Here is a 16219-nt window from a genome sequence, read left to right as displayed (position 1 = left end):
AGTCCGGGAACTTTCCGGACAAACTGTGTATATATCTCCAATAGGCAAATTGTGAAAATATTGTACAAATATGACATCATGAGTGACGACGATTTCTTGCATTTCTTCATACGCGATCATATTTCTACATATTTTAAACATCACATAGCTGAAATTTTTTTCTCAATTATTGGACAATTTCTTTTTGAAATTAATTTTGCAAATATATTGCTAAGATGATTCGAAATATCGTTATTCTTTTGTTAAAATAGTATTTGAAGAATAATTTTGCAAACAACTACATATATTTTATAAAAGATCAATGTTTTTACATCTATTTTCTAAACTATATCTGTATAATTGCAAATTACAATTTTAGTGCAAGTTTTCGTCACATAATTTTGTAAATGTTTTCCTATCAAGGAAAAGTTGCAAATTTTTATTCTCCATCCTTTTCTGTTCTTCTTCCTGAGGTCGGTCATTTTAATTTTTAAAGTACAGTAAATTCACGCTTGCACACACTCTCACAGAAGCGCAAAATGTATAGTAATTTTAAAATATTTGATATATTAATAGCAGCAAAAATGATCCAAGGAGTTATCACTCACTTGATTACATTCCAATCTGCTCCGTAGTAATATTTGCAACAAGTTTCTGATGCTGTTTGTTGTTTCAATCGTCTTTTTCAGTTTTCAATACATATAGTTTTTACATCATTATGTGTTTTACGTTTCTGGTTCTTAAACACGATAAATTGTGTTCAGCTGCAGCAACGCGTGCAAGTACATTGTTTCTCGCGCGCGCGTATTATAAAAACGCGCACCCTACACCCGCGACGCAATGTTGTCACAAATTCGCCAATTACGCGAGATTTATATATTATAATAATTATTTAGAGTGCGCGACATTTATATGCTATAATAATTATTTGTCACCGCGAACGCCCGGCACTTTACGATTCGCACTTACACAACCGCTATTTGCGCGCGAAACGACAATAACGGCAAGAAATTACGGGAACAAGTTACGGGGACATGGTTCCGACTCCGCGTCGCGCGTCGTCCGCCATAATTGCTCGCTACTAATTCGAGTGTATCGAAACGCGCGATATACTTCGATATATCGAATAATGATATCTTCGAAATATCGAATCGACGCGCTTGCGCGCGCGCGCAAGCAGAGCGCACATAGCACAGAACAGAACCAAATCAAAGATAGTAATTTTATTCACTGAGTTTGTATCTTTCAGATCTTCTCTCTGTGGTGAAAGTGGTTTCTGGTTGTTTCGTTATGGCCATTCTGGCGCTGTCTTGTTGTTCGCTACGAAGCGCAACTAGAAAATTCTCTATTCAATAACCAATTGACGATACATCTCGGTGCTCTTTCTTCTCTGAACGGACCGAACACTTGCTTTACGTACGTGCTATTGGCCTTCCGCCTTCTGGATCAAATCGCTTGACCCTAAGAACAATAATCTACATTCCGGCTAGATCTAGGAAGAGAAGGTTAGGAATGCGGTTCACTGGCCTCGAAGGACAGCGGTGTTGCACCTGACGATGCTTTTGTACAAAAGAATGCATTGTATTTTATTTTATCCAACTCAAGTCTCTCGGTAGTTGGACATCCGGTATGTTTTCTATTTATTTGTGTGCTCTGAGATAAATCGATAAAAAAAAAAAAATATCTGTAAAAAATAGACGAAGATTATTCCCAAGTCTTGGATTTTACACAAAATTTAACGACTGATAATCGTGAAAACTTAAATGCCGAAACGTTTTATAATTTTTTTTGTTATATTAAATTTACGGAATATCGAGTCACGCGACCGCGTGAGAACGTGGCTCGCGAGTGCGACGTGCTGCTGCTGCTGCTGCTGCTGCTACGTGTTTGCATGTGCCCCAACAGTCCAACAGCAGTCGTGTACGTGTGTGTGTGTGTGTGTGTACGTGTGTGCGCGCGCGAGCTCGCTGTGCACTGCTGTGCGAAGGAGTCCGGGAGGTGCGAAGCAAAATTTATATCTGGTAGCAGCCAAGAGGCTTCCCGATGGATTCACGTTCGTCGTGTTTACGCTCGTTGTTTATTATTTTTCTTTCGACAATCGTGCTGGCCTAGAGCTGGCCTTTTCCCTCATCCGGGATCGTCGCGTTCGCATCCCGTTTCTAACCTAAAGATCCGTCATCTTTGTGATACGAGACAGATACCTGCACCCGAAACGAGATGAATGTCATGATCTTTTGATAGAAACAACGCGTCTCGTCGTTGACAAGCGCGCACGTACGGGACTTTCTTTTATCTTCCTCGGCTTAACATCGCCCGTAGGCTTGTGGGAGACACAAAGAGACGATCCCCCCGACCACCTGGGAAAACGGCATTTCGTCCTAAGTATATATAGAGACTCGTTTTCACCTTATGCGGCATGTCTCGTAAAGTTGCACGCGCGGCAACGTGGGGTGTGGCTGCGAAGAGTTTCTTGGTTCTTAGCAATATTTTCGGCTGCGTGATCGTGTCTTAAGCGCAACACGCACGGCGCAGACACGGTTCAAGGTTAGGTAAATCCTCGCTGCGATAACGATAATCGTTATCTCGTGGAGTTTAACCTAGACTGTTGCATGAATGTTGGTTGAATTTGTTTTTCCTATTCCTTCTTTTTTCCGATAATTTTTCTTTTCAGTTTACGCGTGAGATTTCTCAACAGGCGACGAAGCAGCGACACCCCGCTGTTTTTTTTTTCAGTAGACTCGCGCGTTTGTTGAAATTGTCACTTATTTGCATATATCACTTTTATGTACAAGACGTGCGTGGCAGATAAAAGATCAGTAAAAAAAAAGTGTTCGTTTGTACATACATGAATTATTAATGATCATTTTGTTCCTTTTGTTTAGGTTACAGTTACTATACTTATAAACCCTAATACTACTACTGCGTATAGTAATGTCTGTCCCTCCTTCATCCTCCAACAATATATCTGACAATAATAAACTAGGCGGTGCCAGTCCTAGTCCGATCGAGGGTATTGAGGGATTGCCAGGACCAAGTTCTTTGGATCCTATGCATTCAGTTTTACCACAAGATGAAGAATCTGAGGATTATGGAGATGACGAGGATGAGGATGAGGACGAGACCAGTGAAGGAGAAAGTGAAGTAAGTCATCAGCAACTAGTGACAATCTCTTGTATTTTATTTACATCTTCGTTATAGAATAAATTGCAAAACTTAACTGCAAGTTCGGTATTGTTCTTGTGATTAATGCTTTTTAATGTTGTTAGATTAGTGACAGTGGATTATTCTGTGATACGGAGTGTACAGCAGAGGTGGAGAGTAACAATTGTCAATCACCAGTATCACAGTCTCAAGCGGTCTTCTTTGAACAAGGTCAGAGTCCAGTGTCGCATAACTGCGTGCCATCCGATGTTATTCAGTCTCAAAGAAAGCGAAAGAGTGAAACAGAGTATTGCTTGCCGTGTAAAAAACTCAATCCAGAAGAAAAACCTCACACAATGTAAGTATCATTTTTTTTATCTTGTGGAGACTATATTTATATGATACTTTAATATTTTTCTTTTTTTGTTTTTCAGAGTTGCAAGAAAGCTAGATGATAAAAGCAAACATGTAAGAAGTGTCATTCCTACTAAGGACAATCCTCCACCTGAAATGAGTAGTTGGCTTTTGCAATTTCAGGTATATTATAATTTAATATATTCTTATTAAATTTTATTTAATATTCTTATTAAAAAATAATAAAAATAAACGAGAAAACTGCAGTTGCTATAAAATTTAAACAAATCATGAAGATAATGGAAATAAATTTGTGTTGTTGCAGAGGTGGTCAAACGCAGAGAGAATGTTGGCGATAGATGAATTAATAGAAAGATGTGAGCCTACGCAAGTGCGTCATATGATGCAGGTGATAGAGCCGCAGTTTCAGAGAGACTTCATATCTCTACTTCCAAAAGAGTTGGCATTGTCAGTGTTGGCCTTCCTGGAACCGAAGGATCTTCTGCGAGCGGCGCAGACTTGTCGGAATTGGCGGTTTTTAGCCGATGACAATCTTCTGTGGAAGGAAAAATGCAAAGCGGCCGGTATAGAAGATCTAAAAGACCTGCCACCGCCGAAACGGAAAAACTGTCGAAGTGGTAGTAATTATAGTTCGTCGCCGTGGAAACAAGCTTATATGCGACAACACAATATTAAGATGAACTGGCGAATGAAACCGATTCGCGAGCCAAAAGTGTTGAAGGGTCACGATGACCATGTAATTACATGTCTACAATTTTCGGGCAATCGGATAGTTAGTGGTTCGGATGACAATACCCTCAAAGTGTGGTCTGCCGTTTCGGGCAAGGTAATTTAAGCGGCAATTGGTCCGCGAAAATAGAAGGCCGAGACTGCCGCACGCAACTGTGTCACACGTTTTTCTCGATGTTTCAGTGTCTACGAACATTAGTCGGGCATACCGGAGGTGTGTGGTCCTCTCAAATGTCTGGCACCATTGTTATCAGTGGTAGTACAGATCGTACTTTAAAAGTATGGAATGCAGAGACCGGACAGTGCATTCATACATTATACGGTCATACTTCAACAGTGAGATGCATGCATCTCCACGGTAACAAGGTCGTGAGTGGTAGCAGGGACGCTACGCTAAGAGTGTGGCAAATAGATACAGGAGAGTGCTTGCATGTGCTCGTGGGACATCTAGCAGCAGTCAGATGTGTGCAATACGACGGTAGATTGGTAGTCAGTGGTGCTTACGACTACCTAGTAAAAGTTTGGAATCCGGAGCGCGAGGAGTGCCTTCATACCTTACACGGACATACCAATCGCGTTTATTCTCTCCAGGTAAAGAAATGTAATTTGTGTGTTTTATCTATCTAAATGTCAGCTTTTTGTTCTCATTATTGACAACCGTCTGTTTGCTGTTTCATCTCGTTAGTTTGACGGTGTGCACGTTGTTAGCGGATCGTTGGACACGAGTATAAGAGTATGGGAAGTAGAAACCGGTGCTTGTAGACATACTCTTATGGGTCATCAGTCGCTCACCTCGGGAATGGAATTGCGCAATAATATTTTAGTATCCGGCAATGCTGATTCCACCGTTAAAGTATGGGACATCGTTAGCGGTCACTGCCTTCAAACTCTTTCCGGTCCGAACAAACATCAGTCCGCGGTTACTTGCCTTCAGTTCAATAGCCATTTTGTGATCACGTCCTCCGACGATGGTACTGTAAAACTCTGGGATGTTAACACTGGTTTGTATCTTTCTCTACGTTTTCTAAATCGTTTTCTAAATCGTTTTGTTTAGAATCTTCAAATCTTATATATGTGCATTGCTCGTCAAACAACAAACTTTTGCATCGTGTTTGCAGGTGATTTTATTAGGAATCTAATTGCACTAGAAAGCGGGGGTAGCGGCGGTGTCGTGTGGCGGATCAGAGCGAGTGATACGAAACTAGTGTGTGCAGTAGGTAGTCGTAACGGTACCGAGGAGACGAAACTGCTTGTCCTCGATTTCGACGTTGAGGTAAAATAGTGTGCTCCACAAATACGCGTGGACTCTATCGCCCTCTTTGTACGACTTCTCTGTACATATTTTCAATTAAGTAGTCTAACGCAACGCTGTACAATGATTCATGTATTATCATGGTGTGATTGTGATAAGACTGTACGCGTCGTAAAAATCGGGTGAAGTTATCGCGAAATGGGGATAGAGCACGGGACGGAACATGGGAATTGAAGCGAGTGATCTGTAGATGGATCGTTATACATTATATATATATATATATATACATATATATATAATGTATATATATATACACACGTACACACATACACAATATATATAAAAAAGTGTCCGTCGAAAAAAATTATAAAAGTAAATCGTTTTGTTAAAACGACGTGACGCGTCTCTGTGGTGTGTACAAAACGTGAAATTTATAAGACTCATAAACTTATGGGGAAAGAAGGGAACGGGAAAATAAAACGAGGAGCTTATCAGTGTACTTCTGACTTTTCGCTGTTGTAAACAAGATTCAGTAGAATCAAACAAGAATACAAAAGTAAAAACAAAACAACATACCTAAAAAACAAAAAAACAAAAAAAAAACAGATTCATTGTAAATATAACGGGTTTATTGTGTGGGCATTTAGGAGCATTTGTCAACGATGGCAGACGAAAACGAGGCGACTGAGACGTAAACTACTTCGAGGCAAAATGACATTATTTGAAGAATCTCATACTCTCCCTGGAGCAAACGAGAAAATCGACGACAATTCCGACACATCACATTAGGTCTCAAAAGACTCTTGATATAAGATCAATTGATCTTGATGTAAAATCCAGATCTTAATATGGGATAAAGAGAATTGGATCAGTTGATCTTTATATAAGATCAATAAGATAACATTCAAGTGTTTTCTCTCTTTATATATACTTATATATATACATATATATATCTTTTGCCAACGCTGATTTGTTTCTTTTCCGCAATAATAAATACATATGTGCGCAGCCCTCACATCACTCAGCATATGCAGCTCAACTTCTTCGCGCGAACTTGGGGCAGCGTTTCCTGGCAAAAGGGCAATTGGAAAACAGACCCTTTTTTTTTTTTTTTTTTTTTTTTTTTATCCCTCTCGAACTTTCTGACTGACTTATATCAGGAGTCTACCGTATACAGACTTTTTTTTTTATGAAAAATTCTCAAACTTGTTTGTATAAATAATGACATTGCATAATTTTATCGGACAAATCGATTAATCATTGAATTACTTTCTGTCAAATTAGCTTCGATCTATTTCCTGATGAAGTAACTTTAGGTTTTACTTGCCTGTATAATCATCGATCTGGTTAAAGACAAATATTTTTATAAGATGTTTACAAGCTGATATTTTCATATTATTAACATTTTACTCGAAGAAAGAGCGCGAAGATATCGGCAATCGAATACGACGATAATTCGAATCAGATTTAATCTTTTTTTTATTCGTAATAAAAAAAACTTGTTTACAAGTGTTGCATGTGTGTGTTTTTTCTGTCGTGGTGCAATATAAAATTTAAAAAAAGAAAAAAAATTAACTTGTTCACGTGCAATACAGATTTTACAGATAAACGATGAACAACAGTAACAGTTTTGCACAGAATTAGAACAAAACATTTATTATTTTCATTAATTGGGAACTCCTGGGCGTTTCTGCAGCTATATTTATGCCTTTATTAATGAAGTTGCATTAATGAACGTCTCAATGAAATATGTACAGTAGTATATATGTATAGTAGGGAGCACCATATCGTGCGGGTCCAGGGGAAATATTTTTCGGGAATTTCTTTGGATGCTCTATACTATCGCGCGCCATTCTTCTTCGGTCTCCGCCAACGGTCCGAAATCGAAGGAGAAGAGCGCGCAGTAATAGGAGCAGCTAAAGAAGAAATTTCCGAGAAATACTTCCCCTGGAGCCGCACGATACGGTGCTCCCTGCTGTAACTTCACGTATAAACGCCCATGTATGTATGAATTTTTGTTTTGCGTTTTAGATCGAGATAAAGAAGTTTTTTTTATCTGATATTTGACGCTTTCGCGGTGTATTGTATTAACTGATACTGGTATCAGGCTGCTCTTGAAACCCTGATGAAGTGAGTTGAAATGTTCACGAAACGTCGGTATAAAAATGACATTAAAATCGCGATTCAAACCCGAAAAACATCGTCGAAGTTTCTCTTATGCCATCGCATTTGAAAACTTAAATTGGTAAAATAAAAATGGCTTTTTAAAAATCTTTTTTTTGTTATATAAATTTACTCTATGTTCAAAGATTTATAGACGTTTACGAACCTATAAATCGAAAAAAGAAGATTTTTGATAAATTAGTATCAATTTAAACTTTCGAATTATGCTGATAGTAAAAAAAAAAAACTATTCAATGTAAGTTGCAAAACAAAAACTCACGCAAAAGTTTCTCACATCACAATTCAAATATGGCTGCAGAAATGTCTAGGAGTCTTAAAAAAAAAAACAATTTTGATCTCACTCTAAGACTGATATTCTCGTGTATATAGTTAGATCTTGTATTTAAGATTGTCTTAAATTCAGCTTCAGATGAATCCGTAAATCCAACGAAAGGAATGGCATCTTAACATAAACTTAAAATGATCGTAAATATAAGATCGGATATTATGTGAGTATCGGCCTGACTGGTGAGCAACTTGAGACTTTCTTAAAAGGAGAATATTTGTATTAGCCAGATCTTTCCATTTAGCACGAATTATACGACGAAGACTTAGATCACGACAGCGATTGTCGATGATGTGTATTTTATATGGATTCTACTGAATCACATGTCATGAATGGCATTATCTGCGTAATGCAATTTGTGCAAATGCATCTTTTTATTATTGGACCTAGGTTAGACTAGGTGTCGTGTTTATTTGTATATTGCTCAATAGTTTATATTATAAGAATGTGTTACCTGTTGTATCATTTCTTTTTTTTATATATAAGAAATAGAAAAAGATGTTGCCGCATATTTTAGATTGTTTTTTTTTTTTTTTTTTTTTATTACAAATTACTGTACACACGTTCTTGTGCTAAGAAACATATTTTGTACAAAATAAATGTTCGATTTCGACCTCTTTCTACATAAATTGTGAATAATGTCTCATTTATATTACGTCAGAGTGTCTGCTGTCTGAAAAATCCTGAAATTCTTTGAGAAATTTTGTTGACAATTTTTTCGAGAACTGATAAATGCAATTGAATTTGTTCAATTGGTTTTTTGAATAAATTTTTTCGCGATCTGGCATTTGAAAACTTTTTTCTTTGTGAGGAAAAAGAAGCAAAGAAAAAAGTTTGATCTTTTTTTTACGCAATTTGATTTATCCAACAAATTCTTTGAGTGTTTTTTTTTTTTACCTGACTTACACATTTCAAGATTTTTTACTATGTTTCAACAAAAATCACATGTGTACAACTCTCACATGCTATTTCCAACAAAACGTTTTTTTCTTGAAGATAATCTTGCTTTATGACGTATTTGCTGCCACATCTGCAGGGATAGAATGTATCTTGACAGGAAGACTTCACGTCGAGATCAATGATTGACAAACGCGCGTAGACGGGTTTGTCTTCTTCTTCAAAGTTTTCTTGCTTGCACTTTGCGTCATATTCCTTTTTTCTATGCAGATCTCCTAATATTTGCCAAGCTTTGCAAACTTCAAAATACTCGCGAGGGTCAGCAGAATTGATATTGACATTCTTATCAGGATGAAACTGCAACAAGCGCTGGTGATAAGCACGTTTGATTTCCTCGTGTGTAGAGTCTTTGCTGCAGCCAAGCACCTCGTAACAATCCATTTGTTTCTTTTGTCGCAACACCTTTTGTCTCTAGATCTAAATTTTTTTTATCTCATTGAGAGTCTTGCACGTTGTAACACATTGTTCTGCTGAACGAAGATTTTGACTACGATATGCCTGAAGAAAGGTTTGTGTGCGTTTTATTTCAGTAAGTAATCAATAAATTCGGAAAGTTTAAAATTTTTTTTTATCACATGTACTATTTTGACTCACCTCGATCAGTTGAATTAAGAAAACTCAAGTGCCAATTTTTGACCAACATAACCTATACTACACTGCGCAAATGTCAGCAAGTGTGTGACACGAGTCGCACCGGCTAGTCGTTTTGCAGCTCGCACAGTAGATATCTATATAGATATCGATTCCGTAATTTTCTACACACATTATAACTTTCTCTAACGCAGTTTACGTTATTTCGTAAAGTGAGTAAATTAATTATTAATAAAATAAATTATTAATAAATTTGATATTTGATGCTTTCGCGGTGTGTAGTATTAACATACAAAGATATTTTTTCGGGTTTGAACCGCGTTAGTGTCATTTTTATACCGACGTTTCGTAAACATTACAGCTCACTTCATCAGGGTTTGAAGAGCAGCCTGATACAGTATCAGGCTGCTGATACGAAACGTCGGTATAAAAATGACACTAACGCGGTTCAAACCCGAAAAAACATCTTTGTATGTTAATTATTAATAAAAATTAATACTGAGATTTGGAATACGTGATTCTCAGCTTCTTTTTCTTCTCGTCTCTTCCAATAACAGAGAAAATTTGTTACGATCGTAGGTGAAAAGAGATATTTGCGTGTAGTTAAAATGAATTATTGAAGGTACTTTTATTCACACATCAAAATTAGTCAAAAGCTATACACTTATTTATCACCGATTGCACTTATGAGTCATATTTATAAGTAAACGAGAAAGGAACAACAATAGAAGTGTACTTTCTTGTCATTTTTTTTTTTTTTTTTTTACATTCAGTAGTAGAGATCTTCATCAATGGTTGCGATAAACGTTAAATCCTGAAAACTGCCAACGCCTCTCCATATTTGCACCGATACCGAACAGCTCTTGTTTGAACACCTGTGGGAAACGCTGCATCAGAACTTCGACTTCGTTCGGTTTGATGCCGGGTTCCATTTTCTGCAAATAGGACCACAAATAGTCCACGCTCGCACCGAACGGATGAATGTGTAGAAACGTCGCTATAAGTCCTGTAATATTTCGTCATCATTAATTATAATTAAACACATCTCATGAAACAAATCACATAAAGAGTGTCTCAAATTAATTTATCTTTTCTCCGTTGCGGTACAATTATCTCATCAGAGACAACAGATATATTTACCAATGAGCTTGGCATCTTTCTGAGTAACTTGCACAAAGTTGGCGGTAAGGATGTGCTGCTTTGGCGTACGCGGCTCCTCGCTTATGTCGTCGTCTTTGTCGAGGGTGATGATTTCGCTCTCTCTGGGCTCGTCTTTCTTTGTAGCGTTCAACTTGATCGTCAAATCCTTAATCTTCTGATCGTCCTGCGCCAGCTGCTTGCGCGATTGCATCAGCTGCTCTTGCATTCCCTTCAACGTCTGTTGCAACATCTTCATTTGCTTCTCCTTCGCCTCCAACTCCGCTTTCGTTTCTGACTTCAGAAGATCCACCTGACGGAAATTTGAAAAATTTTTTTCAAATTTCACGTGTCAAAGCTTCGCCAACGTCGCTAGATCGGTTCGCGAGTGTTTAATACACACCTCATTTTTGTACGCTTCCAGTTGACATCTCAGACTGTCGTTCTCCTCTTTCAGAGTTTGCAGTTTTTCAACATCTTCAGTACCGTCCGTTTGATTGCGCGTTTTTTTACGTTGCGGTTCCTCTTCCGAATCCGACACGTCCATCTCACCCTCGCCCTCGATCAGACTGTCTTCCAATTGCACCGCTTTTATTTCCTGCCGTATCACGAACAACGATAAATCACAAAGTGATCAGAAAAAGGTGAATGTCGTTTTCTCACACAAATGCATGCAAAGTATGTAATAATTTTCTATATATATGTATCTGTCGTTAAAATAAATTTTGTATTTGAATACAATCCCTAAATGTGACCGTGAATCTATCGTTTCGAATGTACAGCACTGGTTTTTCTTCTTATTTACACGCGGTTTGTTTTTTGTTTTTGTAAATTTCTGTAATTCAGAGTCGAAGTGCTATAGTCGCGCGCGATTGTGTGTGTCGCACACACAGTTTTCCATTGTTGTGAAAAATATTTTACGGGATTTTTGCTCGCCTTTTTTTTATTTTTTTTTTTTTATTTTTTTCAAGAACACTTTTGGGCTTACCTGAGAACGTAAGTGGTAGATGTGCAGCTCTGAAGTACAGAAATCATACTCGTACTTGTTTGGGAAAATTAAGGCAAATCCATGCTCGAGGAAAAAGGAGGTGGTGGTGATTGCTTTTCGAGGTTTTTTTTTTTTTTTTCGAAAAAGCGCTCATATGTCGTTTATTACCTTCTGTTCCACATGTAGTTGTTCTTAATGTTGTGCGTGTTGCCGACAGGATTTAATCTGCCATACACCCTGTCGGCGACGGCATTCCACGGAAAAAGGAATCGAATTGTAACGCACGAAGGTAAGCGTGTGTCTGACCGTTTTCTCATTATCTGCAGGCGGTTTGATTGCTTCTTCAATTGTTCACTTACCTGTGATATCTTAGAATAATGCAAAATATTGCAATTTTGCGAAACGAGCGTGTTACAGGAGGTGTCGTGCAAAAAAGGCGCGGAGGAGAGAAGAAAAAACAAATTTATAGATAATTTGCGATCAGAGGACAAGGACAATCCGCGATCGCTTTTTTTTGTTTTTTTTTGTTTTTAAGTTACACGAGAGAGAAAGAAGTAACCAAGAGAAGACACGCTGTATTCAGCATGTGAGAGTGCATTTACATACATACCGAAGATTGCTTCTTCCACATTTCGATGTTCTTCCGTTGCGCCTTAGTGAAGTGATCCCAGACCTTCTTGTGGCTCGCCGCAGTAAAGACTCGTTCGATCTGACTGACTGTTGATGACATGGTCGCATGTTGCATACAAAGAAAACACAACAAATCCTCCGTTGTATACCTTTTGCTTGAAACTCTAAGCTCGGTAGTTTGGTCTATGCTTTTCTCTACTTTTTTACACTCGCGTACACTCGTCATGTTAAACAACGTTTAGCGTTATTGTGACATTCCTTGTCGGGAAACAGTATCTCTCTCTCTCTCTCTCTCTCTCTCTCTTTCTTCTTTTACTAAATCAGAGTGTGTACCGGTTATACGTATGTACAAGCTACAAATAAATCTCACGAGGAGTCTCACATAGATTGTGCCGAGACAGTGTCAGAGCGCATCTAAATCTAAACGTAAAAAGTTGCTTTCACCAAACATTCTGCTCTCATTGTTCGCCCGTCCACCTTAATTGCGGATAATGTAATTCCGAGAACTTGCAATTCCGCGGACCTCCGATGCTAAGGACTATTTCGCACGTTGTTTCGCGCAAATTGATCTTAGCGCGCGCTTATACTACGATATTTGTGTGTGCGTTACGACCATTTCGCAGAGATTTTCGGAAGATCGGAAAATGCGATTTGATCACACGCGAGATAGTCACTTAACAACGAACGTCCGGATCCATCACCCTTAACCCTTAGCATTGCCAGGCATGCAACTTTCCAAGTACAGTCTATATAATTCTATGAGATATTGCGAGAAACCGCTCTCTCTCTCTCACGTTCACCCGGTTTTCTTGGCTCCTAAATCCGAGAAGATAGGATTTTTCACCCACCTTATCCTCGCCTACAATCTGATCCTTCCTACCGAGCCGCCTCCAATTGTGCACTGACCACAAACAGAATTCGTACGACGAGCTCTCGCTATGATACACGGATGAGACGATCGCTTAAAAGTTAAATGACGAGATGCTCGTCGTGTAGTGAAATATCAAGTTTTTTTTTTTGTTTTTGTTTGTTTTTTTTTTTTTTAATTTTACGTCACAAGCATATCACTGAATATACGCAAAATATCGACATTTCTCGAGATGTCATACGTCGACAAGCTTTTAAAAGTTCGATTTGAATTTTGTACCTGATTACAATCACAGCCTTTGTCTTGTCACCTTAAATGTCAATGTGAACATCGTTACTTTTAATTAAATATATCACGTGTATAACGACGATTTTGTTTAACGTACCTTCGTGACTGGGATAAGAAAAATCTCTGCGTTTTTTTATCACGAACACGAAAAACACGTGGCGTGTAAAGAGATTCGTCGTCAACACAACAAAATGCGAACGATAATGCGAATTGAACGCCGCCACATTGTCATTCCTCGCACGGATTACGTTCGAGTGATGAATAATTACGATTTTTTTTTTTTTTTTTTTGTTTTGTTTTGTTTTGTTGCGTTTGCTTTATCCAAATAAAGGAGAAGAGATGATTTCTTCGAATTGTGTTGTTGGACCTACTTTTTTATGCCAGGGTGAACTTACCAGCCAATGCGGTATGTTTGTGTGCGCGTGCATATTTTTCTTAACGCACACGAAATATGTATGATAATACGGAGCTAGAGAGAAGAGAAAAAAACAAAGTGCGTATACGTACATTGTATGAGAAGTCCCTGCATTCTTCCTTTCATCAGTTCCTTGGCCTTTTGAAGCTCCTCCTCGTACGAGGCTTTCTCCGTCAGAAGTCGTCGTACGTGCGAATTGGTCGATTGTATCATAGAATAGAAGGTATTGGCGTTGCGTTTCGTGCAGTCCCCTCGCTCTAACCACGTTACAACAACCTGAGACAATTATTTGAACATTGTGAAAATTCTAGAGAAAATTCTGCTCGAATATTTTTGGCAAGATAAATTTATATTCGGACAATATACTCACTTGTACTGCTATCATAAACGTGTCGTCTTGTTTAATTTTCTCACAGATGTTTGACGCTTCGTGATCGGTGTAGTGGACCACCGGGGGCGGACTCGACGGTGGTCTTTGTCTTTCCTTTTCCACCCTCTCTCTATGACGTTGTTCTCTCTGCAGCTGTCGTTGTTTGCACTCCCATTCGTATTGATCATCTCTAGCCTATATATAAAAAATTATCCAAACAATTAATATTCAAGAAAAATAGGCGAAGTTTTTTTTTTTTTTTTTAATTAAATAATCAAACTTTCAACAAACCTGAGCAAAGTCCACATGAAGTCTACCGGTGTTCGCGGATTCTCCGCTTTGTCCTATTTTTACTCTATAACCGGACAAATAAATAGCCGCGTCGACGCTCGCTTCCAAAAGAAATCGTATATGGCAAAAGTTTTTCTTAGAAAGACGCAGAGTACTTATTTCCCCACAACGTTCGAATATCTCCTGTATTATAGTTTCCGTGATATTTTCGGGCAGACCTGCGCAACAAAATAAAAAAATAAAAAAAAAAAAATATTACACAACCATGAGAAATTCGAAGTTGATTGGCTTAATATAACACTCGACTGTCAAAAATTTACCTCCGACAAAGATCGTTCTACATCCTGGTGGTCGCTCTCGCGTGGTGGGCGGCGGTGCGTTCGGATTCGGCGGAAACAACACGCAGCTCTTGCAGTGTATGATCTCCTTGGTATTCTGAGGTGGTGTGGGCGGCGGCGGTAAACTCGCGGTCATTATCTGCGCCGCGTCCGACATAATTTGTTCAGCGCCAAGTATCTGGGCGTTTATCATGCCGTCGTGCGACATCATGCTCACACTCATCGGATTGTAACCGTGCGTGTGGCTCATGTGCGGACCCAACGTCATTTCGCCCATCATAGGACCCATCGGTCCCATCGGGCTCATCCCCATCATGGGATAACCCACTCCCATTCCCCATACGCTCGCGGCAGATTCCATTTGCGTGCCTATACTCGAAATGTTGCTCGTATTTGTGGTGGATAAGACTTCGTTGTTTTTGGAACTGTTTGGGAGGTTGTTGCTATTTTTGGAAGAATTCGCGTTATTCCTCTCGTCTCCTCTCCGATCGTCCCTTCTGTCTCGATCGCTTCTGTCGTCTCTTCTGTCTCGGTCTCGATCGCGCCTATCGTTACGGTCGCTTCTTGACCTTTTCATGTCAGATAACATACAAAGCTATAACTAGATTTACATTTATGTGACTTGATAAAAGATGATGATATACCGATGTGAAAGAAAACTTACTTGTTTTTTTATTCCAAAAAAGAAGAAAAAAAAGAATTGAAGAAAAAAAATTAGTACCTTCTGCTGTCTCTCGTGTCACGATTGTCTCTATTTTCCCGATCTCTCTTGTTGTCACTCTTGTCGCTCTTTCTGTCGTTATTGTCGTCTGTAGTTTCCCGTATCACCGGTGGCTGATTCTTATTCGTACTGAACTCGAGAGGCGAGTCGTTCATTCCGGGCAGTGGCAAGGGTGGCGGCAACGGTGGAAAACCTTGACCAGTAAGTTCCATGAAGCTCTGCGGTCCAGCTATGGGACCCAGAGGACCCATAGGTCCCATACCTGCGAGTCGTGCGTTACATGATAAAAATCAACTCGGCTCAAGTAACGTTTTCTCGATAGCAATTAGACTGAAAAGCAAAAGTAATCAAAGAGAGATTAAAATCAATTCTTACCCATAGGCGGCATGGTGGTTGCCGGAACTCCAGGAAAGTTATAAGCCATTTTCCTGACGGGATAACCTTCCTCCGGCCTGTCAGGAAGGACAAGAGTTGAGATTGACGGGAGAAAACACACTGCACTGAAGTCAAACACTCTGTTGTTCGTTGTCGTCGTCTGCCGCGGTCACAGAGATGGCGGAGGCGGGTACAGGGTGGCTATAATCGAATGCAATTAGAGCGCAAAGCAAGAGAGTCGCACGTGTACGATAGATGACACCAC

At 39.1% G+C, this 16219-nt stretch overlaps 2 protein-coding genes across 6 annotated transcripts; one reads left to right on the top strand and one right to left on the bottom strand.

The window, feature by feature from the left end:
- Positions 1-1340: 1340 nt before the first annotated feature.
- LOC109859635 (F-box/WD repeat-containing protein 7) lies at positions 1341-8910 on the top strand. Of its 5 annotated transcripts, none has more exons than XM_020438065.1 (9): positions 1341-1606; positions 2862-3120; positions 3246-3478; positions 3555-3657; positions 3800-4321; positions 4408-4815; positions 4910-5225; positions 5343-5497; positions 6124-8910. In XM_020438065.1, the coding sequence occupies exons 2-9, from the start codon at positions 2911-2913 to the stop codon at positions 6169-6171; spliced, it is 1995 nt and encodes a 664-aa protein (XP_020293654.1). In that variant the 5' UTR covers positions 1341-1606; positions 2862-2910; the 3' UTR covers positions 6172-8910. The 5 variants fall into 5 exon arrangements, with proteins under 5 accessions (XP_020293654.1, XP_020293656.1, XP_020293655.1 ...); XM_020438067.1 differs by lacking the exon at positions 1341-1606 and adding an exon at positions 1927-1977; XM_020438066.1 differs by lacking the exon at positions 1341-1606 and adding an exon at positions 1984-2361.
- Positions 8911-10142: 1232 nt separating this feature from the next.
- Positions 10143-16148, bottom strand: LOC109859634 (ecto-NOX disulfide-thiol exchanger 2). Its single transcript, XM_020438064.1, has 10 exons — positions 15955-16148; positions 15580-15841; positions 14841-15427; positions 14521-14738; positions 14230-14424; positions 13952-14135; positions 12269-12375; positions 11074-11268; positions 10674-10983; positions 10143-10539 (listed from the first exon to the last, which is right to left on the bottom strand). The coding sequence occupies exons 1-10, from the start codon at positions 16001-16003 to the stop codon at positions 10322-10324; spliced, it is 2325 nt and encodes a 774-aa protein (XP_020293653.1). The 5' UTR covers positions 16004-16148; the 3' UTR covers positions 10143-10321.
- Positions 16149-16219: the final 71 nt, after the last annotated feature.

This window comes from Pseudomyrmex gracilis, unplaced genomic scaffold, assembly GCF_002006095.1.
Source record: "Pseudomyrmex gracilis isolate BER0280 unplaced genomic scaffold, ASM200609v1 scaffold_273, whole genome shotgun sequence".
NCBI lineage: Eukaryota > Metazoa > Arthropoda > Insecta > Hymenoptera > Formicidae > Pseudomyrmex > Pseudomyrmex gracilis.
The sequence above is the reverse complement of the archived record's forward strand: the minus strand, read 5'-3'. Positions and strand labels throughout refer to the sequence as shown.